Source organism: Oreochromis niloticus, linkage group LG2 (assembly GCF_001858045.2).
Source record: "Oreochromis niloticus isolate F11D_XX linkage group LG2, O_niloticus_UMD_NMBU, whole genome shotgun sequence".
In the NCBI taxonomy this organism is placed as follows: Eukaryota; Metazoa; Chordata; class Actinopteri; order Cichliformes; family Cichlidae; genus Oreochromis; species Oreochromis niloticus.
This window is the reverse complement of record NC_031966.2, coordinates 12114006-12141447: the sequence shown is the minus strand read 5'-3', so window position 1 is coordinate 12141447 and position 27442 is coordinate 12114006. Positions and strand designations below refer to the sequence as shown.

General features: G+C 38.4%; 1 protein-coding gene across 1 annotated transcript; it reads left to right on the top strand.

The window, feature by feature from the left end:
- Positions 1-598: 598 nt before the first annotated feature.
- qdpra (quinoid dihydropteridine reductase a) lies at positions 599-11600 on the top strand. The gene is made up of 7 exons (XM_003443413.5): positions 599-816; positions 901-993; positions 1804-1900; positions 2668-2808; positions 6606-6714; positions 8781-8864; positions 10671-11600. The coding sequence occupies exons 1-7, from the start codon at positions 733-735 to the stop codon at positions 10771-10773; spliced, it is 711 nt and encodes a 236-aa protein (XP_003443461.1). The 5' UTR covers positions 599-732; the 3' UTR covers positions 10774-11600.
- Positions 11601-27442: the final 15842 nt, after the last annotated feature.

The window sequence follows — 27442 nt, the reverse complement described above, 5'->3', positions numbered from 1 at the left end:
AATGTTCGTATTTTAATATTTAAAAATGTTTTTGCCCAAAACATACGTGCACTATATGTCAGTAAAAATACTATGCAAATATTGCTGCACCATAGTGGTTAAAACCTTGTTCTAATAAGAGTCAAAAGCAAATTCAGTTATTAGGTTTACAGGGTTATTGAATGATGGTTAACTGTTGGTAGAATTTTTTTAACATTATCTGCCAATTACATCTGCCACCCTTCTCCAAATCTGTGCCCCTACCTGGCCCCCCCAACAAAAATTTTCTAGACACGCCACTGTTCTGTTCAGTGACTCAAATTAGCAGAGCGTTACCAGCTACAGCTTCCTATGCTTGGAGGACAAACTTTTTCCTGTAACACAAGCATTTTATTTATTTTTTTTAAATTATTATTAAATACTATTTAATTGTCTACACTCCTTTTCAGGGTACGAGCATTGACCATGTTCTTTTAATTGCTGTAAAGTTTGGCTATGGGGGATTGACTCGCTTTTGGGACCAGCCTCAAATGCCTATTTCAAGAACTGCAGTTTTTGGTTTCAGTTCTCAGCTTGCTTCGCTTCTGGATTCACTTTGGAGTGGGTGATTTCTGACAGTCGTTGAACGCAGCATTAGTTCAACCAACTTGTTGCTCATTCAGAGAAACGCCTCCTATTCCTCCTCCTGCTCTCCTAAACTCAATCCCTGCAGCTCTCTCGCTCTCACTCCTGACGGGTAACCGGAGCGTGAACATGGCTGCTAACCGGGTGATCGTTTACGGTGGGAGAGGCGCTCTGGGCTCAAAGTGTGTCGAGTATTTCAAATCTAAAGGATGGGTGAGTGGTGACAGCTAACGCTAGCATGCTAGCACTGATAAACGGTGAGCTAACTATATTTCTCTTTCTCTGTGCACTAAATAGTGGGTCGCCAGCATCGACATAGGTGCAAATGAAGAGGCTAATGAAAACGTGGTCGTGAAGATGACGGAGTCTTTCACCGAGCAAGCAGGACAGGTGCTCTGCAGGTCTTTCTTACTCATCAGTGCAAAAACTGAAGCGCTAACAGACAGGAGTAGGGCTGTTACTGCGACAGCTAAAGTCAGACTTTTCATGTGACTGAAGTATAACTCCAATGACATTTGTTTGTTATTTTATTATTGTTAAAATTATTATTATTATTACAACTATTTGCATTGTTCAGTAATAGTAGAGTTGCTAAAATGTGTGTAAGCTAATGCTGCGTTCAGGTCACACTGAGAAAGTGGGGATTTCGGTTTTTATAGTAGAGAGGTTATGATAGAGTCACATTACTGTGATGATTTTTTTTCTTATTTGTTTAGGCAGCATTAATGGTTATCTAAACTATACTTCTTTTTCTTGAACATCTTAATAGCTTTTATAGCTCAAATCTATTCATTGAGAGCATCTAAGGGTAGAGAGAGTATAAAAAGCCAAGGTAAGTAACACTATTAAAGCTGATCTTAAATGGTCTTATTTGACACACAGAAATATATTTATCATTTGATGCATCTCTTTTTGCTCATTTTATCTGACTTTGATAAAAATTGGTAGCATCCCTTCTCTCTGTATAATTGCTTTTGGTAAGATATTTTATGCACTTTATAAAATAAAAAGTGTGTTTTTAGAAATCTAACAGTGCACCTACTGAGTGAGGATAATTTCTACAGCTATCCTCCTTTGTTTGTTTACCAGAACAAACACTCTCCAGCTGATGCTTAGTTGACATTTAAATGCCATTCAGCTTGTGCGTCAGCCCCCAAGCTTTATGTCACTGTGTTAGCAGTTAGCTCTCATTTTGTGCAGGTGACGGCAGATGTGGCCCAGTTGCTAGGGGAACAGAAAGTGGATGCCATCTTGTGCGTGGCGGGAGGATGGGCGGGAGGAAACTGTAGTTCCAAAGGTCAGAGTTCAACCTTTTTTTTTTTTATTTGTTTTGATGTTAATAATCAGCCAGCTTTCCTGCAGCCTCCCATGCATAATTGTGAACTTGAAAACAATTTGCTGTGTAATTAAATAAAGTCTAAGGGATATTTGTGATGAGACTTTTTCTTGAATCTCGTTTACTTAGAAGTGTTCAAATCTTGTTCTGCGGGGCCAAAAGCTTGCCAGATTTTTGTTCTGCCAGTTAGCTTTTTGGTATTTATTCCATAGCTGTACCTGGCAGCAAAGGGAAAGCAGCAGTTCTCTTGAAGTGCCAGAATTGATGTGCACTGTGCAGCTAATAAGAAGTTTGTGGTTGCCGAAAATTCAGCCATTTCAAACATTTGGAGGAAAAGGCACTCACTTTCTGGCAAAGATGAAAAGACTGGCATGAATGAAGCTACTCAAAACAGCTGGTCTACATGGCAGGCTCAGATTAACAAGTTAGTGTATTAAATCTTTACAAATACCAGTGTTTATAAACAGCAATTCACCATTTAATAGATGAGGTACGTGCCAGCAATGATTCCTGGCAATGAACGGTTGTCAGGCAGTCTGGTAAGGCTTCAGGAAGTTTCTGGTCCAAGCCAAGAAATAATCTGACACAGAAACCCTGTAAAAATGGCAATTTGATCTTTTTTACTCAAGCTTTTGTACAGATCAAACAAACCTTTTAGAGGCACTCGCAGCTTTCGGCACTGCTTTGAAGAGCCAGGCTAAGATGTTGTTCTCTGTAATCTCCTACAGACTTGTACAAAAATGCCGATTTGATGTGGAAACAGAGCGTGTGGACTTCAACCATCTCCAGCCACCTTGCTGCCTTGCACCTAAAAACAGGTGGACTGCTGACTCTGGCTGGAGCTAAAGCAGCCCAGTCAGGCACTGGAGGTGAGGCACACAGTTTTTGTTGCGTGTTTACTGTTCTCATCATAGCGAACTGATAGCCTGCTCCTCAGGGTTACAGACTTTGACCAGGGTAATTGACACACTGATCAGAGGCGCACCTGCTCACAGCAGTGTGCGCGATTGGGGGCGAAATGTGTCGATAACATTGATCCAAGAAGCAAAACAGAAGGGAAAAGAGACAGAATCGCTGATGAGCTCTGCGGCAGCAGTGGTGCTCACTGGTTAGTGAGTCTGTTTCACAAACAAAAAGTAATTGGTTTGATTGCCAAAACAGCATGTTTGTCCACCACAAACCTTCCCCTGTGTTGTTGAGCAATTGACTCAACCAACCTGCTTAATCGTTTTAAGATATCCGGGGCAAGAGTGAATAAATAAAAAATAAGGTTAATGAAAGTAGATAAATTAGAAGAATAACAGAACACTAAAGGAAAATTTATGCTAAGAACCATAAGTTATATATTACATAAGGATTAATGCATACAGTACTGCACAAAAGTCTTGAGCCACCCTCCACTTTATGTTTTTCCAAAAAAATTGGGAAATGGGTGTAGCGATTTATTGAAATGTGCAAATTTGGATTAATCACTCCGTACAACATGTTTTCACTTCAGTTCTTTTTGTAATCTGGCAAACCTTGGCTGCTTTCTCGCCATTTGCCTTCCTTCAAGAATAATATCTTCTTGACATCCAGTCTTCTGCTGAAACAATTTCTCATGAGGCTTCCGTGAGGAGTAGATGGATTCATTGAAGGGCTAGATGCATTCCTCAGTTCCCGTGTCAGGTTTTTCAGGGATTTTTTTTTCCTGCTTCTTAAGTACATGACTGTCAGACACTGTTCAGATGCTGTAGGTAGTATTTAAGGTCTACCGCTCCTGTGTTTTGGTTAATAGTTCTTCAGCATTCATCTTATTGGTCCAAAATCATATTTTATATCTGTGAAACTGTGATACCTTTGGTTTTGTTTTTGTATATTAAATTAATGAAATTAGAACAAATTAAGTTTGTTTTTTGCAACAGGGTGCTAGGAACAAAGTACCTAAAATTAACAACGATTTTATGCCCAAGTGTTATTTACATACTAGAACAGGCCGTCCATGGGGTTGTTTAATACTCAGCCATTTAAACAACCAATTAAGACACCGAGTCCAAAGAAATCACTTTATTCAACTTAATGAAAGTCTACATCTATGATTAGTTGGTATAGTCAAATACTTTGTTAGTTGCAGCCTTGTTACCATGTGATACTGGTCCAGCTCTTCAGCTCATGTAGTGTCCATAAAGGCTTAAATCCAGGGCCATGTGATTTGTAAAACCCCTCCTGTGACCAAGCTGGCCATGTGATGGGCTATGATCCAATTCTACAGCTACACAAAGCCCTGGCTCAGCAGCCCACACAGAGCCAAAGAGCTCATTGGCTGCCGGCTTAGGAAGACAGTGAGTCAGCAGTTGTTGGTCCTCACACAATGTCCCCATGCAGTGTTTTAACTTATCAGACTAAAGCATTTTAGTTGTTCTCTGCAGTGCGAGCATTTAGGTAGAGCTCTGCATAGTAAACGTGTGGGGGAAAAAATCTTCAAATTCTAATTAAACACAAGGCAATAACAAGTACCAAATGTTAAGAAATGTAACAAACGGGGTTAAGAGACACCTACGCCTCATCCTTTTTTCTTTTTTTTTGAGTGCTTTGATCAGACAAGATGAGTGCTGAGTTAATGAGCCAAATCCAGATCATCTGTGAAGAGGAAACAGGAAAGGATATTAGGATGACTAATTGTACTGACTTTGACTTTGTTGTTGTTCATCAAAGTTTAATGGATGAAAAGACTGTTAAATGCTGCAGGTGTGTGAGATAACAAACCAATTGAAGGGTATCGCTTAATACACTGAAAATGTACGTTGATTTTGGGTTGACCAAATGTTTAAAGTAGTTAAAAGTTTTTCTCATACTCGTTGTCTTTCAGAGGGATTTACGATGCAGCAGATTTTACAAACCCAGGCTTTCTTTGTGTTTGCTGTCTTGACAAAACCTAAAACCCAGTTGGAGATAACGGGCATGACTCTCATAAAAGGGACTACAAAAAAAATGTGCATTTTCTGCATCATCTACATGAAAATTCCCTTTTTGTACATTTCCAGTTTGTGTAGTTTGCATTTCTGTAACTTTACTTTAGAGCTTCATTTTGGTGGTGTTAGTAAGGTGTGGCCCAACATGTGTAAAGTGTTTTCCTTCAGTAAAGAATATATACTGCATTTGGGGCAAGTTGTGAAAAGAAACTAAAAATGTGGCACTTTCAGCCAATTTCAACCCAAAACTCTATAAAAAAACCTGCTCACGACTTGGTTATGTGTTCAGCATAAGTTACCAAGGTTGGGTTTAGGCTCAACATACCCCAGTAGCACATCAGTCTTGTTTCCTTGTTTCTTTGTTTCTTAGCTTCTTTCTCTGAGGAGCAAACCCAATTTATTAGAAATCTGAAAGAAAAAACAAAAACCCAGCAGGTGAAGAAAAGGTTGGAAATTTTATGACTGCCCTTTTTGAGAATTTGACCCCAGAGTTAAGCTTAAGAGCAGAGTTTGAACCCCAGACAGTTCAGAAGGAATGCCGAGCTCTTTGCTTGGCCTCGTGAAATTTTCATGGTTTGTGATTATCCTCCCAGATATGCAACTTGTAGCCTGTTAAATTCCTTGGAGAACTCCATCCTGGCCTTATTTAACATTCACTAGATGATAAGTCAGTAGTCAAACCAGTCTCTCATACAGAACAGAGAAGAAGAGGCTATGAAGAGACTTCCAGTGGATGCAGTGGTAATCCTAGAGTCACAAGTATAACTTGGAAAAACCTTTGTTGGCACCTATTGCATTTGTTTTACTGCAACCAGTTGCAGCTGCTGTTATATAGAATCACTAAATTATCAGCATGAGATGTGGAGTTCATCATAATCATTTGGTAACTATTGAGTGCGTCTGTTACAAGACCAAATAATAAAGCTTAGTTATTGAAGAATAAAGCAGATGAGGTAGGTGATCAGCATGCGGGCGCAGCGGTTATCACATTTCTAATGCAAACTATAACAACTTAAATTTGCAAATTCACAACATGTTTTGTAACTATTATATTGCAGATAATAATGAGAGTCTGCATAGTGTAAATTCTGGTTTTTCCTTCCTTCCTTTCCAAAATGTTTTCAGGTGAATGTATGTGTATTCATGCAACAGAGACAGAAATCAGATTTATGTTTTTTAATGATGGGCTGGACATGTCTGGTTGTCTAAATTTGCATTCTAATCTGGTCAATATACAGTGAGTGGATGCATTTGCAAGACTGGTATTCCTTACTAGTGTTTGCTCTTGCAGGAAAAACAAAAGCTTGAGAGCAAAGTCATGCCACCACCCCTCGTTTCTATTGGTCGGGGATTTATAAGCCTCTCATAAGATCATTTAGGGGGAAGAGACGCTTACTGTTTCCAGATGCTGAAGAGTCAGAAAATTCCTTCTCTCAGGCAGGGTTCATGTACAAATTCAGTATGCAAGTAAGCAGACTATCAAGCCTTAAGTCAACATTAACATTTACAACCATGTAAAAGACAGGGAAGCATTTGAAAGTCTCAAGATATTCCTCACATAGATTCACAGACGTCTGGTCTGTCCACTTGACCCCTCTCAGCAAATCAGTATTGTCCACTTTCTGTGTAACGATTATATTGTGGTGTACGTTGCCTTTTGCAAGCTTAATTTTCTCCAGGATCCAACATAATAATGTTTCCACTGCAACCCCCAGGCATGATAGGATATGGCATGGCCAAAGCAGCCATCCACCAGCTGTGTCAGAGTCTCGCAGCAAAAAACAGCGGGATGCCTGCCGATGCTGCTGCTGTCGCTATACTACCGTGAGTACTGAAAACACAATCAAGGTGTACAAAAGGCAGCTGTAGCATGTGTTGTCCTTAAAAGAATAATTAACAAAAAGTCTTCTCTGCTAGATTAAAACTAGAAAAGTCTATTGCTCTCTTCTCAGCCTCAGATTAGATTCGTTTGTATTCACAGCAGATACAACTGGAGAGCCAGACTTACAGGGAAAAAAAGTTATCAGTAATGAATAATTAAAAGCAGTCCTTACAGACTTTCATCCCCAGTCTGTTTTTCAAAGATTTTAAAACTTAGTCGAGATGATCCTGAGCACACTTTATGTGTAAAATCTCTGGTTTATCCCTGCTAGCAAAAAGCAACAAACTGCAGCTAATAGAATTTAATAGCTTGATATGGTCTAACATGATTTTATTAACCTTTTAGAATAAGAAGCTAAAATACTTTTTAATATTTTTTTTTTAATTTTTTTATTTTTTTTACTGTACAATTCACGTAAATGTGCTTTCCTCAAAACATAAGTTGCCCTTTTTATTATGAGAAAACAAGTGGCTTTAATTATATCATACAGTTACTGTCATTACTGTGTGCGGTGAGTTTGTAATTAGAATTTAAATGGAAATGAAAAGGGAAACATGGCTCCCTGGTTTTAACTCAGAAATAAATCTTACACTTGCGTGAAATATTCTTTTTAATACATGTGTCTACATGTTTTTCCACACTGGGTTTTGCAATTTTCACCAAGGAATTGTCTGCAGGTGCCTCTGCACTCCTGTTCGTCCTAACATGGACTAACCTTGGTGTCTACTTTCAGAACCCACCTGAATTGTTTTTATGGGGTAAAAACAGTTGATTTTATGGTAACACAGAAACCCCTAGATTGCCTGTATTAGCAACAGCATGTAAGAGCTCATGCTTTATGACAAAAAGATTTCTTTCCCCCCCCCCTGGGTAGTGTGCTGGTGTACTGCTTGCAGGGTAATACTGTGTATTGTTTCTTCTAGTGTGTTTTTAATATTTTTAGGGAACAGATTTGTCTCTAATCCATATCCAGCAGCAGACTTTTATTAATAAAACAGGACTGAGAAACCGGTAGGATGAATTCAAGTCTGGTTTTTTTGTGCTACAGACGCAGGTTTAAAATGTGTTCTGTATTCACCATAACATAAAAGTCATGTATAGAGCTGCTTTAAATACACCAGCACGGCAAGCAGTCGGTGAAAGGACTGAAGATGAAAGCTATAAAATTAGCTGTGCCACGTACTCTTTGTTATGTCGGATAGATAAGTACGAGGTGAGGATAAGATGCAGGAATAAAAGATGAATAGGGGTGCCCGTTCCACGCAGTGGATCTGCACATGAATGCTTTAGATAAATGACACACAGCTGTATTTGCATCATTGCGCTCTCTCTTTAGTTATTGGATATAAAACCATCTTTTACACTGTCATCATGAGAAGAAAGAAATGTCTTTTTAGGGGGTGTATCCACCCCTCGCGCTCTGTTTGGCTGCATTTTCCTCCAACATGGGGCCAGGCTGCCTCTCCAGCATTCTGTCACATCTGTTTAACATTAGGCCCATGACTTGCATTTCTGCTGCATGCAGGTCTCTGATGCTGTCGCACCACCATATAGTAACCCAAATATTTCTGCAAAGCACAGTATAGAATGAAAATGCTGTTTACCCATTGTATGGCTTTTGCAGGAATACACAGTCTGACAATACAGGATTGCCCTGGCAGATGATAACACGCCCAATACAAATGTCCTCACTCAAGCACATAAACTGCAAGCCTGATTGTCTGAGCGATGGCTGTTTTAAGTTTAAAATAAGCCTCCTGTGCCTTTTCCCATAATTCCTAAACATTTTTTTTTCTTTGTTAAGCTGAATGTTGATGTCTAACTTATATGAAATAATCAATTTTCCTGTAAATACAGTTTTAGTATGCTTATAAAATGACTTCAGCCCCTCAGGAACTGCATGTGACATATATTATATGTGGAGATGCTGCAGTCTGCACGCTCTGCTTCCTCTGTGCTGCTCAGACGCAGCTACTCACCCTGATTGTCATCTGGCTTCATTTGGCAGCGTTACCTTGGATACGCCGATGAACAGGAAGTTCATGCCTAAAGCAGATTTCAGTACCTGGACACCGCTGGAGTATATTGCAGAGTGAGTGCCAAAGCAGTCTTTTTCTCTTTTTTATTTTTATTTAGATTGGGGGTGTGTATATATGTTTTTATCAATTTTCAAATGGTGAAATGTTCAAGATGTTCAGTTTTATAGCTGCCCTATTATGCAAAATTCCAACTGGACTCTATTAGGGTATTCACATTTTAAATGCTTTGATATCGTTCAACTGCTGTACAGCTCTTCTGCGTGTTTCTCTTCACAACGGCCCCCCTGCTGACTCTCAATTGTTCACACTCTTATTAAGAGAATGTGGGCAAAGAAACAGAATTTCTTTCTGATTGTTCAGCATTGGACTAAGAAGCTCTTTGATTCTCAGGGACTGACACCGTAATCGTCACATTTACCTTTGATGCTTGGATCACAGAAACATTTCCAGCCATCAAACTACATTAAAGTGACTGGAAATACCTGACGATGTCTTAATTATGCACAAGAATGAGGAGGCATGAACACAGAATACAAAGTGTTTTGCAAGTAGCTGCTGAAAAAATCTGTTAGGACAGATTTGTTTTGCTTATATTTATATTATGTGTTATGACATCTTCATGAACTGGAATGGGTTTCTTTTGAGGATCTGAAGGTTTGGCTGCATATGGATATTATTAACTTAAAAAGAAATAAAATTTAAAATGTAGCGTTGCACCACAAGATGGCAAGATAGACTTCTTTTTTTTTTTTTAAACAGCAGTGAGACAATTAGAACTTTGAGCTACATGAGCCACTCTACCTTTACTTAAAGCTTTGATACATTTTTTTTTTTTAATCCTTGGTGTACAACTGAATGGACGCTTTGGGTTTAGATAGAAGTTTTGTTTTGGCTACGTTTATGTCTGTGTTGGCCAGTGAAGATTAGATGGGATTTGATCCACTTTGATAATCCCTTAGGAAGCAGATGAGGGTCTAGAGACAGAAATAGAAACAGTCTATGTGACCGGAAATTAATGAAGGTGGCGGTTAGTTTGTTTTAGCACCTATTGTTATTCTGTGCTTACCTTTCTGGTCAGTGTTCATCTATTAAACCGAACTGATTTCAAGTATAAGCTATTTTTACTTAGATTTTATGTCACTGTTTTAAGTTAACAGACTAGCTCACGTGGTATTTGAATGCATCTTTGGTGCTAGGCTTGTTAGATTTTAGATTCATGATCTATGCTAAATACATGACTGGATGAGTTATCGGTTAACTAAAGAAACCACACAAATTTAGTATAAAATATGCTGATCAGTTATTTGTTGTGTAACGGGGATGAATGGAAAGAGTTGTAAATATATGCAAAGAATAAAGTTACAACTACAGACAGTATATTAAAGATAAATGTAGCTGCAGCATTGACCACTGAATAGCGATATCCTGTCATGAAGCTCTAAGCTGATTGTTTTCAACATAAGATGCACATGTAATGAACGCCTCCGTGACCACTGTAGTTGTATTTAACTACAGTTAAAAGTACCAATTTAGGCTGTGAATTTGCAGTCGTAGAGCAGGATGTCGCCCAGGGAAAAAAACCAGCCCACCAGAGGGAAGGCGAGAGTGAACCGACGCTGCCAGCATCTTATAAAACAATCAGGGGAATATGATTGAGGTGTGGCTCATCTTCCAGACACATCTCTGCCTCCTTGACTCCAACAAATGAACAGGAAAAAGCAGACACACTTACTAAGAACCACAACGGGGAGGTTCAGCACATTGTACACATATAGTATATAAGAATTAACATGAAAAGGGGTTGGAGATTTTATTCAACTGCTCAAAAAGTTCTTCCACTTTTTTTTTTTCCTCCTCAGAATGTTCTTCAGCTGGGCCACCGGGGTGAACCGACCATCTTCAGGAAGCCTCATGGAGCTGGTGACCTCCGGAGGTGAAACCCAGGCTGTTGCTGCTCAGTAGAGGACAGAGCAGCTGTGGAGGTGGGGGTTGGGGTTAGTAGGGAGGAAGCGATAAAGATGGATGGAAACGGATACAGAGGCTTGAGGAGAGAAGGGTGAGAGAGAGATGGAAGGAGTGATGAGATGTAGAGGTGAAGAAGAGAGATGGAGACAGAGAGGAGCTAAATAAAATGGGTAGGTGGAGCAGAGATGACCAGATGGGTTTGTTTTGGAGGAGGGGGGCTTTCTTTGCAAATACTGCCTCACAGCGCCATCTGGCTGTCAATCATTGTAACTATCTGACTGTAACAGCCAATCAAACTGTGTTCAATCTCTAGTAACTGAACTATTCTTCGTGGATGGACTATCAAGGCTTACCTAGCGTATTTGATTTGATTTCACTGAGCAGTGATGTGAAATTGTGGTAATTGAGAAGCATTCAGAGTAAACAGTGTTATAAATATTTGAGGCTTATTTCATCAGATGCAAACAAGAGGTAATAAAATATACTAATGTAGCTTCAAACTCAAACTAAAGTGATGTCCTTCCATTTCATTGGCATAACATTTTTAATACAGGTAATTGCTGAAAATTAATGAGCAGTGGCTTATTTACCCTGTGATTTTTACCACATTTTAAAGTTCATTCCTTTGAAAAGCACATTGGAAACTTCATAATCACCTACATTAGCCATAGCAGTTCCCTCTAAAATGTAACACGTGACAGTGACCAGTGAAATGTGTGAGATCCGTAGACCTTTTAGTTTCCACTGTTTAGTCTCTGAAGGTCCTCTACCACTGCGGAAACTCGGTCAAAGAAAGCCGCTGTCTTCTCTCAAACGGACAAAAACGCTTTAAAGTGGAGTGGCCTTATGTTGTTTTTGTATCAAGTCAAAGTGTCCTTGCTGTCTGGAGTATGAAAAAGGTGCTCTGTTCCTGTTGTGGGTTTTCTGAGTCATGTATTGTAACTGTGTCAATATTCACATTAAATCAATCCAAAAAAAAAGATCTGTCATCCTGTTTGAAAACAGCAGTTGAAGTTTAAGATACTTTGGTGTTTGTAAAATTATATTTGTTTTTAAAAAATCCAGTGAGACACACAATAAAGCTCATGTTGCAATAATTACAGTTGATACTGTATTTTCAGATGTGAGGTCCGCTCGAGTAGTTTCACAGTAGTTTCTCTGGTTCTTTGTGTTATCAGTTACAGATATATAGACTTTCACATCCTGCCCTACAGTCATATTTGAGTCTAACATATCTGGCTTAAAAGAGACAAGTTAGAGTAAAAAATTTATTTAGTTGATTTGATTTCTTTCCCTCAAGTAGCTGTGGATTATTTTTTTAAGTGACATTTGATAAGATAAGGTAAGATATACGCCACTTTTCCCAGATTTGGGGAAACTCCTTAGTGATAAAAGTGTAAAATAAATTGTTTGGCTTTTAATTAGTGGGGAACTTTAAAAAAATAAATAAAAGGAGTGTTACCGGTGTCCCTCAAACCACTGGCACTCATGAATGGGGAATAATTGTAGCAAAGAAAATTAAAAACTATGCTCAAACCTTCCACTAAATAAATCTAAGGCTTTCATGGTAGGTTTAGAAAAGTAATAAAAAGCCATAAAAAGTGTATCAGGCCTTCTTTGAGGTGTGCAAACACAACAACACAGTGGTTAACAAATTTATTAAAATGTAACAAAAACAAAACACAAATATTGTAGAAATCTGCCAAAAACTTGTTTGAAACTCACAGTTATATTAATATGTATTATGTCATAAACCACAAACTTTATTCATTTCAAATTTGAGCCAGCACACTGAACTTCTCTGAGAAGTCAAAAATTAATCAAGGTTAACGTTCAACCACTAAAATTTATTTTTCTTTTCAGGAAGTAAGAAAATAACTGCAATTTGGAAATTAATCAAAAAGTAATAATCTTTATTGTTTTTTGCCTTTTTATAAAAGTAAATTCATTGATTCAATTCAATTTTATTTATACAGTGCCAAATCACAACAATAGTCGCCTCAAGGTGCTTTGTGATAATGATTGATAACACCAATTATATTTTAGCATGAAAAAGTGTCATTTCCATTAAAGAGCTTTTGCATATTGGTGGAGTAACAATTACAGAAACAGAAAAACTGACTTTATTTCCAGTGCTTTTAAGTTAGAGCAACTGTTGCGTGAACATTTCACTGGGACATGTGGTCTAATACATTTGCTAAGCACTGTACCAACTTCCAAGGTGGATTCCTTCTTATTATTATTCATATACATCTTAAAAGTGGGATTATAAGTCCTTCACTACCCTGTTCACTAAAATTCTAAGGCAGAAACCAAATCTCATGCTTATATGAGGACAATTCTTGCTCTCCTTTTACATGCAGGACTCTTGTCTTCAAATAAATAAGTGAACCTAAAATTGATCGATGTGTAAAGTCTGATCAGTGTCAGGATCATTTCGCAGTTTTAGATTTCTCATTTGTCATTTGAATTATGACACTCAGAAATTTTGCCACAGTGGTGCCCACTAGATGGTGCTGTTAAATAAAGAGTCCCACTGCTTTATTGCCACTCTGTGTTTTTCAGTGGCAGTCATATTAATCAAACGGATGAGTTAACACCCAGAGCTGAATATGCAGTGCCATGCATACACAGTATAAAAATAACTTACAGAAGGACCCTTTAGCATTCACTCTCCTGCGCACAACTGATTTCTGAGCATCCAGGCCTTTCACCTTGGCAAATGCAAATCTCTACAGCAGTGACATCTGGGAAGGCATCAATTTAAAACTTGGATTATGGCGAATAGATTATTTTACAGCCCCATTCCTCTTAGCGCAAAATGTTGTTGTTCAACCAACCCATATATTCACCCTCAGCGTGGACCAAAATGCACATAAATAGACTACGGGGCAGCTGCTGGGCCTTAGTCTTAAACTCTACTATTTCTCCCGGATGGCCACAGTTCCAGGGGACTATATGGCTGTTGACAAGCACACTGCAATAAATCACCATGCTGAGGATTAATAGGAAAGAGCAAAGCGCCCCAGCTCACTGTAGCTGATATGTATTTATTCTAGGTGGCGTAGCAATTCATCTCACTGTGCACGGTGTGTGTGCGTGCGTGTGTGTGTGAGTGTTTGTGCGAGGGGCCCAAGGCGAATTCAACACGTCTATGCATACATTACCTCCCATGATGCCAGTACTATAGAGTGATTGCCCATGGGGATCGAGTCAATGTTTATCACAGAAAGCGTTTCAGCTGATCAAAGATTACCGCTGAGACAGAGCATGTTGTTCCTGTTTCAGCTGGGGCAGATAAGTTGTCACCCAGCGCTACAGGTGCTATTGTTTTGTGCAGTGTAAACCTCTGAGAAGCAAATTATTTGTATGTCACAGGTGCAGCGGTGCTCTAAAGCGAATTTATCCGCGGTGCTCTTCCTTTAAGCTGCGGCGGCACGCTTTTCACATCCGATCTGATAGCGCGTGTAAATGTAGGTTGACCAATGTGATTTAAGAAAGGTCTTGTTCACATAAACAGCAAACAAATTCTAATAAGGTCAGCATGACCATACAGTGGAATGGGGCAAAGCAACGTAGTGAAATGGAAATATGCATCTTCCATCACTTTTTACTATCAGTATACAACAATTCAACTGACAGGTGAAGTAAATAACGTGCCATTACAATCCAGTGTTGCGCTGGCAAATCTTTGATCCTCACATTCATGTGGGTGATACTTTGACCTATTGTTGGGAACCCAGCACACCCCTTCATGGCAACAACGCTCTCCAACAGCAGCGACCTCTCCCAGCAGGCTAAAAGCTGCTCAGGAAAACAAAGAGCCCAAGGCATTGATCCAGTTTCCAAACTCCTCAGAGCCCAATCAGACTGAGCGTCCCTGAACACCCCTAATCTGCAACACGTGAGGGACCTACATGACATTAGGAAGATGGTTTCGATGTTGTAGAAGAATGCACTATATCATCATCTTCTTCTGTTGCTTCTGCTTTAGGGGTTGCCACAGCAGATCATCTGCCTCCATGTCACCCTGTCCCTCGCAACCTCATCTGTCAAGCCAACCCTCTTCATATCATTCTTCACTACATCTATGAATCTTCTTTGTGGTCTTCTTTTCTTCCTGCCTGGCAGCTCAATATTCATCAGCCTTTGTCCCAACATAACCACTATCCCTCTGCACACATCCAAACCATCACAGTTTCGCCTCTCTAGCTTTCTCTCCAAAACTCTAAACCTCAGCTGTTCTCCAATACACTAATTTCTAATCCTGTCCATCCCAATCACTGCCAATGAAAATCTTAACATCTTCAGCTCAGCCTCCTGTCTTTTCTCTCCTGTCAGTGCCACAGTTTCTAAATCATACATCAAAGCTGGTCTCACTACCATCTTATAAGCCTTCCTTTTCACTCTTGCCCATATCCTCCTGTCACAAATCAAGTTTTTAAACATCAATGGCAATTATTCTGGGTTAATATAACTATAGACATCATTTGGCAATGGGATCACACCAGCCTCACACGCCCGTCTTTGAAACCAACCTTCATTTTGACCTCAACTTTACACCTGCTAAGTTTTGTGACGGCATATGCGTTGTTGTGAAACTAATTCACTGACAAACGAAGTCCACAGACAGCCATAAAATCAGCCGCCAAAGTACTCAGAGGCAGTATTTTTCCTCCTTAATTATGAATGTCTCTATTACCACTCACTGTCCACCGTGCTTAATGCTACACTTATGTGATATTAAAAGAGGGAGAGTTTCTGTTCACCGGGAGGAAACCAGGTGCAGTTTCTTGAGACCACAATGGCTGTAGTGTGTAGTGTGGAAACTGAACACTGAGAAGCTTTAATCGCCATGACTAAAATGGAACCGGTATTTGTAACATGAGCAGAGACACCCTCCGTATTTGAACGGACAAAGAAAAAAATCCAGAAACCAAACTACCAACTATATGGTCAAATAGAAATGTGTCAGCTGAAGAGTTTCCTAAAGTGTATTACAAAAACACTGATGTTTTAATGATCACAAACAAAAATCCTGTTACGTAAGCAGAAAGTGTGAAGCAAGGTTTGATATCAGGAAGTTTGGCGTGAAATGAAAGGAAAGTGGGCATAATTTGTCCAATCAGCGAGTGACATTAGTGACTGAAGTGACATCTTCTGGTCTAATATGAATTTTTGTTATGGTTATGTATTTTAATTACAAAGAGAAATATTCAGTTCATTTGGATTAGATAATTTTAACATAATGTTATGTCTGTGTCTCAAACAAAGAAATAAATAAGCACTAATAATTACATAGCATTGTGGATTTATTACTACTACAAGAATTAAATACTTACTGGTTTCATTTGTAAAGTTTATTACTTTGTTCTATTATGTGATCCAAACAGACACACAATTTATTACCAGTTAAAACACATAATTGTCAATACTAGGCCGAAATTTTGAGTGTTTATATTTCCTGTGTGTGAATTAAAACTTGCTTCTCATTAAATCTAACATAGAATCTTTTAATTCCAACAAAGTGCCTCTAAAAACTCTAAATGACTGCATGCTTTGATTCATTCAAACAGGGAATAATGGTTGTGTCTGTCTCATATGCGGCTGAATTCGGGTCCACATGCTGCATATGAAACCATATAATAGATTACAGTGCTCACAGAAAACCTGTGATAGCATTAGCGTTATTGACAGCGGATTGAGGCTTTCAAGCACTGGCTGTCTCGGTGATTCAATTCATTGTGTTGAAGCAGGGAGAAGAGCAGCGTCCAGTCCTGCTTAGATGAAACCCCTCGAGGTGAATTTCCTGATTAAAGCCCCTCACTACCCATCCCCCTCCCCCAAACCCCTGCAGTCGTGTGAGCCTATCTGAGCGTTTTTGTGCCTCTGCAAGCGTGCACACCTCCATGTACTGTATGTGGGTTATGTGCACATGTCTGCGTGTGTCTGTGGGTAGTGCATGTGACATAACATGTCTGTGTATGCACTTTTTGGATACATGCCAAAGAATTACACACAGTGTAGTGTGTGCATATGCGTGTTTGCATAGTGTATGCATGGATTTATAAGGCTAAATTCATGCATATTTGTCTTTATTGTCAACTTATTAGTGTATTTTTAAATAAAAATGCCATGCGTGTTGCTTCTACTTTCTGTAAGGCACTGTGGGGGTTTTTATGTGTTCGTATGTGTACATGTCGCTGTACCATATGTGCCTGGGTTTGTGTGTTTTTATGTGCACTGGTTATATAAATGTGTATTTCTGTGTGTTTGCTTGTTGTAGAGGTTATGTCTGAGATGACGGGGCGCCATGTGGAAGCCATTGAGAGCTGGAGCGGCAGTGAACATGGAAGGTAAGGCCAGATGGTAGTGGTTAGTCCTTGGCTGCTCTGGGTAACCTGACCTGCAGGGGAGGACCCCTCTGCCTCACGAGGACCAGCCGCCACATGTGTTGCGTGAGAATAAGTCACCCAAAAACCAGGAAACCGCCTCGCAGCTTCCTGACCGCCTGTTCTCAGCAGTCCGGGGATGTTTTTTTAACTGAGGATCTAAAACAACAAACTAGAAATGGGATCAGACAGAAACAGTTCAGAGACAGGATCAGGGAGGATCTAGAGGTCTGATGGCAATGTTATTAACAGTCTGATTCATGTTTTTATCCTGCATACAGTATACCTGCATTAACCCATGATATGAGAGTCATCTTTAATAAAATACATGCAATAGTAAAGAGAACACTACAAAGTAGAACCACACCAAATTGTCTGTTTCGCAGGTTCTGGAAAGAAGTATCGTTTAGATGCATTTGTGTTACTACTGCTACATTTCACTGACAATGCAATAATAATAATGACTAGCATAATAACATATCATATAGACGTATATGAAATTTGTGAGTATTCACATTGTAACATAGTCATATATGTCACAATACATTTAAATGGGTTTTTTGTATGCTTGTTTTTATGTTGTTATTTCTTATTTCATTATTTATTTGTTTGTTTTTTTCCCCACATTTTCAACAAAGGTATTCATATACCGATCAGCTACATTATTACAACCACGTGCCCACTGCTGAGTAGGTCTCTCTCGTGCACAGATCTGAGCCACCACAGTGGGACACAGGACCTCTGGGGGTGTCCTAGTGGTGTCATTGGCTCACATTTGAGTCCTTTGGGTTTATGGGGTCAAGGCATCCATACATCGGGCTTGTTCTGCCACATCCCATGGATCCTTGATTGGATTGGGATCTTGGGAGTCTGGAGGCCAGGTCAAAGCCTAGGGCTGGTCCTTAAGCTATTCCAGGGCAGTTTTTGCAGCGTAGATGGGCATATTGTCCTATTCGTGGGAGGAGGGGGGGGCTACTGTCTGGGAGATCAGGGATCTGCTTGGTCTGCAGTAAGGGTGAGCGTTAAAGGAGCATCCACATGAATGCCAAGACACAGTGATTCCCTGTAGAACAGGGATTTGCAGCAGTTTTCGCTTCACCTGGTTTTGATGTTGTGGCAGTTCAGGACACTGTGCATACTGCATATGCAAAGACCAGTCTTTAAAAATCAGAGTAAGATAAAAACGCACTAAGGTGAATAAAATGAGTACAGAATAAGGAAAACATAGCAGAAAACTTAAATACAGTGATCAGTTTCTGGCATGGCTTTCCCACTCCAACATTTAATTACCCCAATAAATATCCCACAAATGCATCTTATCATACTTGGCCATATTTTTTAAGTAGAATGAGACCTGAAAATAGTTACTTTAGTAAAAATATTGACTTCTGCATAAGCTATACATTGGCGTTCATATTTAAACAATGATATGCCATAACATAAATGTTCATACAGTGAGCAGTACCCACACCTTGTGAAAAAATAAGGTAAGAATGAAAGTCAGTGTTTTCTCTCAATATTCTTCACTTGGTTTTTAAGCTGTCAGTCTTTTTGTGTTACTGCATAAAGAAATTTACAATCATCCGATATATTCAGTCTTAAAAAGCTGTGTGGTACGTACTGAAGACTAATACTGCTTGCTCTTCTAAAATCAGTGTTATAGTTTCACCCAGCTTAGCCTCTAGATGGCACTAAGTCATAAGTGAACCTGAGATGTATGGCAGCATAATTAAAACGTGAGTGATAAGTTTTTGATTTAATTAAATGCCCCTCAAGCCAGTAACTCACAGCACAGGGTCGACGTGGATAGAGAATTTATTTTTCAACATCAGGTCCCCTGTCTTTTAAGATCAAGGCAGCTCGAGATGGTACTCAACATCTGCTCAGTGAGAGGTGAGCCACTGCTTGAAAAATCCATGTCAATGAATAAATGATGGGCTGAATGAAGACCTGCTCCAGATATTCTTTCGATGCACACAATAATGAAATCTCTGAATTACTCAACATAAAAGCTGAAGTAATCACACACGCGCGCACACAAACAAACACACAGACAGGAACAACAGAAGCTTTGATTTGTGATTACTCTGAAGTTATGTGGGAACATGTTTTCCTGGCCTGTCAGCGATGTCACTTTCGTAGGAATGACAGGCTGACAGGGATGGCTTGCTTTGCACATACTTTCTGTCAAACCTCTACTTCATATTATACTACTGTTTTCTGTCTCTGAATATTTCCTGACAGTATTTGACAAAATGTATCCTACTTTCTTTTCGGAGGGCTACTGTATGTTAGGGAATCTGTATTTACAAGAGCAGAATGATCAGGATTCGGAGGCGATATTTTTGGAGACATATGGAACCGAGGAAAGTAAAACCTGCTGCTAAATCTGTACATACGCTACAAGCCATTACTTGTTGTCTTAGTTTTCTTGTGTTTTATAGTTTTCTGTTCACACATGTTGCTGTTATCTAGCTCCTACATACACACCACCCTGCTGCTTTTTTTCTCCTTTTTACAATTCATCTACGTGGGTGTCATATTAACAAAGCAAGTTTTATATAATCTTGAAACTATTTTCTAAACTAAAATTTATTCAGTATGCAGTGTTCAGCTTAAGTATACTTACTGCTCGTTTTATTAGATAGCCTGTACCTTGGTAGTACCAGGGTGGACACTCCTTTAATTCTTCAAGAACTGACTTTATTATTCATGTCATATATTCTACAAGGTGCTAGAAGTATTATTTTGGGGATTTTGGACCATAGTGATATGATCGCATCACAAAGTTGCTGCAGATTTGTTGGCTGCACATCCATGAAGTGAATCTCCCGTTCCACCACATCCCAAAGGTTCTCACCACTGGTGCTGAATTGGTCTGTGCTTTCATGTTATTTACGGCAAATTCAGACCTTATCATCAAAATGCCACAGCAGATATCAAGTCTCGTCAGACCTGGCAACATTTTTCCATCTTCTGTTGTGCAATTTTGGTGAGCCTGTCTGACCACATTTTCCTGTTCTAGCTGACAGGAGTGGTACGTGATATGGCGTTGTGCACTCAGAGGTGCTCTTCTGCATACCTTGGTTGTAATGAGTGGGTATTTAAATTACTGTTGCCTTCCTATCAGCACAAAGCAGTCTAGCCATTGTTCTCATACCCCGTGTCAACAAGGCATTTCCAGCCAGAGAGCTGCTGGTTGGATTTTTTTCTTTCTTTTTCAGTCCATCTCTATAAATCCTAAATATATATTCAGAAATACAGAAATTCTGAAATACTGAGACCAAGAACATGCCTCATACTCATAGTCACTTAAATTACCCTTCTTCTTTGATGCTTAGTTCTACATGCCTAAATGCACGGAGTTGCTTACATGTGGTTGTAAGCAGGTGTACCTAATAAAGTGTGGACTATTTCTTATATATACATATCCAAAAACAATGACTTTTCCTCAGATGGTGTTACAGTTTGTGCATCATTGTACAACAATAGAGAAAAAAGGAAAGATTTGATTATTGGTTAATTGTTTAAAAACTGGATACTATATGACCTAAACTGGTGCTTCACAATGAATAAACACCACCAATGTTCTTAATAACAGTTACATGTCTATAAGACTGAGTCGCTTTTTTCGGTAGAGTTTAGTCACATTTGAATTCATACTACCTTGTGATAAATGCAATAAATGCTTAAAAATGTCAAGCATTTTTAAGCATTTATTGCCTGAGCTGCCTATTCTGCCTTCTCTGCTTGCTTTCAGGACCACCATCAGTGGTGGGTGTTGAGTTACCATCAGTGGTTGTTATTGGTTGTTTTGACAATATTCATACTAAACATCAGCCCCACACTAATTATCTATTATATATGCATGTAAGTTAAATAGCTTTATTTTTATTATTGCCTGTAAATCAGATAACATGAATATGTCACCCGGTGCTCTTAATTAAAACTGACACATAATTAATAAAAAAAAGAAAAGAAAAGGTCAAACCCGTGAATGAATGAACCATTTGGTACATATGTCCTCTAGCACACACATCCCCTCCCCTCTAACACTTTGACCCCATGTGTTACTCAGGGAGATGAAGGAGGAGCAGGTCCAGAGTCTGGGAATCAGGGCCTCGGGGTATCTGAGCTAACACCAGCTCTCTGTTTTCTTCTGCAGCTGTTATTGCCAAACAAGGTTTCCTTTGTCACACATTTGAGCTACTGATGCTGGGACCTTCTGTATTCTGAGTTGGTTGCTTGCATTGTTGATGATCTAGTAATGGAGGTTTCTTGTACTGTTGCACTTTGTTGGAGTGTCTTTGGATAACACCCAAAATGTAAATGCCCCTGGCCAGACACAGCTAAAGTGATAACAAACAGAGGGGACAAAGGCAGGCTACCATTACAGGCAATAACCTCATTATTAGGCCTGCAGCAATGATGGGGTGAAGCTAAGGAGGCCTGGCATCACATATGATCCATCTAATCACAGCTGTCACTTCTGGGACCAGGAATACCTGATAGGTTCTTGTTCCTAATAGCTCTGACACTGTTAGAAAGCAAGTGGAGCATTTGTTTTTTAAAAAAAAAGGATCACCACAGGTCTTTGTGACATGATCCTATGGGAAATGATACATGTGTACAAAGAGTTAAATGGCTGTTTAAAAGAATCTTTCCTGCGTTCAACAAGCAATCCCTCCATCCTACCACAGACACAATCCAAGTTAAAAAGGTTATTTATGCTTATGTTCAATAATAAAATAATGCCGATGTGCCAAATAGAGAAAGCAAAAAGATTATATGATGTTAGTGCTGAAACCATTATCTGCAAAATTATGCATACATTCAGTGTCAGGTATGGTTAGGTAATAGCTAAAACCACTTGGGTACTGCTGTTGAGACCATTATTAATAAGATTTCGACTTTCAATAAGAACTATTTTTGTGATTTGGGATCAGAACAGATCTAAAAAAAATACATTTTTTAAAGTTTAAATAAGTTTGGCAACAGAATTGTATAAATATATTCAATTCAATTCAGTTTTAATTATGTACTGCCAAATCAACAACAGCAGCCGCCTCAGGGTGCTTCATACTGTAAGGTAAAGACCCCACAGTATTAGAGAGAAAATCCCAAACAATCAGATGATCCCCTATGAGCAAGCACTAGGCAGCAGTGGGAAGGGAAATCTCCAGCAGAACCAGGCTCAGGGAAAGGCAGCCATCTGGCACGACTGGTTGGAGGTGAAGGAAAGTTACAAACTACTTTGATGTAATAATCTAAACTTAACCCATTATACATTTGCAAAGCAGCTGCAAAACTGCATACATGTTTATAGAAGACATATAAGAAAAAAGAAATTCACTAAATTTCCCAGCAAACCCATTCTAGTGATAAGGAGCATGAGACACAACAAAATGACATGTGTTTGCAACACATCAGATCAGTTCTTATTAGCTCATATTATTTTTCCTATGAACAATACTCAGAGCAGAGCCAAGTGGTGGCCACAGTTCTCACTGCCATGAAACCCTGTCATCATTACTCATTGAACTGGGGTTACATCCAGCAACTGCTATTTTTTTTCTAGCCATCCTTTTTTTTGCTTATCCAGTTCAGGCTCATGGTTGGGCTGAAGCCTGTTCCAGCTGTCACTGGTCAAGAGGCAGGGTGCGCAGGACTAACACAGAGAGACAGACAACCATTCATTCATACCTGCAGCAAACTTCAGAATAACCAATTAAATAACATGGATGTTTTCAGACTGCTTAAGGAAGCTGGAGTACTTAGAGACACAGGGAGAACATGCAAAGTCCTCATATAAAGACCAGTGGGTTTGAACACAGGACCATCTTGCAGAGGTTACCGTGCTCTAACCACCATGTCACTATGCTGCCTCCAATTTTTCTAGCTAAACTTTGTTTTTTGTTATTTATTAAAAACGTCTTTGCCACAGGTTCATGCCATACCTACCCTAAGTAATAGTATCTACCTGGCCTCAACTCTCAAACTGGTTTGGCTTCTCCACTGGTACTGCTACCAGCTGTTGGTACAACTTAGTTGAAGCTCACATAATATTACTGTCATCATACTGTTAGCCTAAGGTGTTATTACTACTAAATTACCCGTTACCATTGCGACTGCTATTACTTCTTAGGTGATTTGAGGTACTCCAAATGGTATTACTGCTTATGCAACTTGCAGGCTCTATTTTACAAATGCTGCTACTAATTATTTTGTTCATCCGGTTACAAAAAAAAAAGTTACAAAAGAATATAAGTGAAAGACCCATTTCCCTGTCAGTTACAGCATCCAACAGCCAGTACTGTAGGCCCATCGAAGTCAGTGTGGGCGGATACTGCAGGCAGCAGCCAGTCAAATCCAGGTCATTGGGGGTGGGAGGGTGCGTGTGTGTGTCAGTATGAGTGAGGGGGGTGGGGTGGAGGTGGTACTAAAACACTGGCCGAACTTTGTGACCGAAATCAGAGTTTCCATACAAGCAACAGGATCTGACCAAGATAAGCCTCTTGGGAGTTGAGCGATCCTCTCTCTCAGGGTGGATTATGTGCACACTTCCCTCTCCGTCTACTGTACACATCTGTCCATATGCCTGTCTGTTGGTTTACCCGTTTCTATCTCCATTGACTTCCCTGGATGGCGCCTAGTGCAGAGAAGCCAGCCAAAAATGATCCAAGTTTGGGATTTTCTGGTTCTTCTAAGCCTAAGGTCTTCATGAAAGCGCATTCTCCTCTATGCCCCCCAACCTCCTGAACATCTGTTTCTCATTTACATCTTGGATGGAAGTGGGGTGGGGGGGTTGTTAGAAGGTGAGCGGGCAAGAAATATCCAAGTCTCCCGCATGTAGCTTTTCTTCTTAATATAAGTAAAGTCTTTCTAACTTCTAAATTTTAAAAACACTGACACCTACTGAGATTTACAACAAATAAGCGTGCCTTTTAAAAGTGACAGCTAATATTAGACCTTTGTTGACAAAATAATTACACATCTGCAGTGTGAAACTGTGACATTTTCAAGTAATTACTGAACAATAAACTACACCTCTAGCTGTAACTCAATTTTAAGATGTCTCAATTTTAGTTATGACCAATCATGGTTACAATAAAAAAATATTCAAGTAATATTTTTAATATTCAATTAAAATCATATTGAAAATTGCTTAAGCCCCAATCCCACCAGCCGCCATCCCTTAATGACCTTTTCGTGGTTTTTTAGAGTTTTTTTGAATTGGAAATGATACAGATTGACCTTAAAAGGTTGCAATCCCAGTTCCAAAAACGTTAGGTTGTTGTGTAAAATGTAAAATGTAAAAAAAAAAGAAAGAAAGAAAGAAAGAAAGAAAGAAAAAGAATAAGAACAGAACATCAAAAACATAACATATCAGTAAGACATTTTATTATTTGTTGAAAAATATCAGATCATTTTGAATTTGATGCAAGGTTTTTCTGGTTAAATTGATGTCTTAGATTCAAGGAAACACTAAATTACTTTTTATAACCTTTTGAACCACATGTTTACAGTTGCTAGCTGTCGTTGCTAGCTGTCTTTAACTAGTGAGCTGATTTGTTAGTTTGATGATGGAAAACACTATAGCTAAGGTTTTAAGTGTTCGTCTCATTCATTCTAAAATGGGAGCTCCATTAAAGGTAATTTTTAAATATTCATAGGTGCATAGGACATGCAGTAAATAAATGAGTAGCGCTGCTAAAGGTACCAGTTTCAGGCAAAAAGATTTTCTCCCTCTTTGTTTTAATATCATAAACCTGTTTAGCTACCTAATATGGTTTCATTTATACATTATAACTTGATAATGACTGATGTTTTTGACCAATATAGCTTAAGCCACAATGTAACTTCCGCTAACATTAGCCTATATAAACTAAAAGGACAAGACAGTGGATGAGCTTCTTACAGTTACAATTATTAGCCCATTTTAATGAACTCCCAGTGCCCCAACGGTGTAATTGATTTTAATTTTCCCAACATTAGCCTAAATCATTAGCTTGAAAATGTCTGTAAAATTGTCTTTGAGTGGCTTAAAAAGTAACAATGATGGCACTAACAGGTCTGAAACTACATACAGAATTTTGTGGGACTTAATATTTTAAGTAATACTTTAAAAAATCCATAATGTACTTTCTGTTAACATTTTCCTATATAAACAAATAGCACTAGAAATTTGTAGCTATGTAATTCCTAATGCTTTTATAATGTTTCGGATGTCCCAAGTTCCTGGTGCAGCTTTTTTTATTTTCATTCTAGTCAGAGGTGCAGAGTTAAAGAAACATATATCAAACTATATTTTAAAACATTACAGGCTGTATCATTATTGTTATCAAACTTACAAAATATAAAAAGTTTCAGCTGGGCTCTAATTCCATTTATTGGAAGATATAAATAAGTGTATGGTCATTTAGAGTCAACATTATACTGTTTGTGACTAGATAATTACATGTCAACATATACACAATAAAATCTTTTATTTATTTGCAACGACAAAATATTTTTTCATTTGCCATCTTCACAAACGAGGAGAGGGGATGAAATTTAGTTAAAAGGCCATCATCTGATATGTAACACACAGTTACAGTCTACAAAAAATTAGTGGTGTATGACCTGACTGTGATGCAAGCTGCTGCAATGTACTCTGAGCCTGCAATTCAGACATTATTATTGTTTTTCACTGCAACAATGACTGTAAAAATCAAGGAAAAAACACAGAAGAAAACCACTGACAATTTTAAAACTTTAGACTAGAAAATAATAGTTCAACGGAGTTTTGTTTTGTTTGTTTGTTTTCCATATTTAAACAGCTGCCAGCATGTATTTACATGTGACAACTAACAAGTCAAGAGAAAGTCGGAATTATCCCTGTAATGCTATTAAGGAAGAAATCCCTTTAATAATTTGTATGTATGTGTAATATAAACATAATAACAAATTCTTGTACTTTTTTCATTACAATGTAACTTCATCAAACATTAATAAAAATATATTAAATTTGTGGAGTCATTAATATTTGGTTAACCTACACTGTTGTACCTACCAGAACTCATATACTGATATGTAAAAGACTACGTCATATAGTTATATAGGATTTCTGGTATTGATATTTGTTTAGAGGTAATACAGTGTACATGTAAACATTCAAACTATGTATTTAGAATAACAAAACTAACATAAATGTTATAAGTAGGTTCCTGCTCATTGACATTATAATTCTTAAAATCATAATTTCATACTTACAAGGCTAAATCAGAAAAGGGAAATGCATTTGCAGGGGACCATTTCCAGCTGTGGAATTATACATCAGTTGGTAATATAGTGTATGAAGCAAAATACATCTTGATAGCAAGATAGCATGTATGAGACTGACTCAAAATAAAACTTAGACAGACTTATGGTAATAAAATAATACACCAACCACAAATTACTGGTGTGTTTTTGATTGTTAATAGATGGTTAGTGTGCTGTATAAAGGAATAACAATCCAAGGTGCATAAGCAATTTATAAAATTTAAATATTGTTGTTTTTGATCATGTTAAAGAATGCTATAGATCAGGGGTGGGGAATTAATTTTCCCAATGGGCCATGTGAGAAACTGCGATTGTTGTTTAGGTGCTGAACGTAATTCAAAGTCAATTATTGATGTATTGATGATGATATTATCAAATGTTTAAAGCTCTAAATGAAGTTGTCTGTCTCTGCATGTCTCAAAATGTAACAAAGATGGAGCCAACATATATGCATATGGTCTCCCATATGAGGTCATACCCTCCTATAAAATATTACATTAAAGTATTGTAAAATTAAGAAACTAAATTCAGATTTTTGGGTGGATAAAAGTGTTTCATTTTAAGTATTTTAGCTAAAGAATAATGTTGTAGAATTTCCATGTAAACACAAAACATGTCAAATGATATTGACTGAGTATATTTTTAATCAGAGCTATAGTAAGTGCTTCTAAACAATTCAGTTACTAAGGATGGTGTGGCCTATTTGACCACACAAAGCCATTTTCTCTTATGTTCCTAAATGAGGAATTTCTTTGAATTATGACTTTAAAGTATCTCTCATGCTTCATTATTCATGTTAATTTATGCAACGGAATACCCAACTAATAAAATTTTGGAATATATAAGTGTGTCTTGGTCTGGAGTAATGAGATATGCCAATAATAATATGTAAATTTGGTGAATTATTGAATAGGCATGACTGTGGATTTCTTATTAGTTTGCATGTTTATCTCTAAAAATCCATCAATTTT

Coding starts and splice junctions, on each gene's coding strand:
- qdpra (XM_003443413.5), top strand. CDS start 733: ATGGCTGCTAACCGGGTGATCGTTTACGGTGGGAGAGGCGCTCTGGGC. Junction 817..900: donor ATTTCAAATCTAAAGGATGG/GTGAGTGGTGAC, acceptor TGCACTAAATAG/TGGGTCGCCAGCATCGACAT. Junction 1,901..2,667: donor AGGAAACTGTAGTTCCAAAG/GTCAGAGTTCAA, acceptor AATCTCCTACAG/ACTTGTACAAAAATGCCGAT.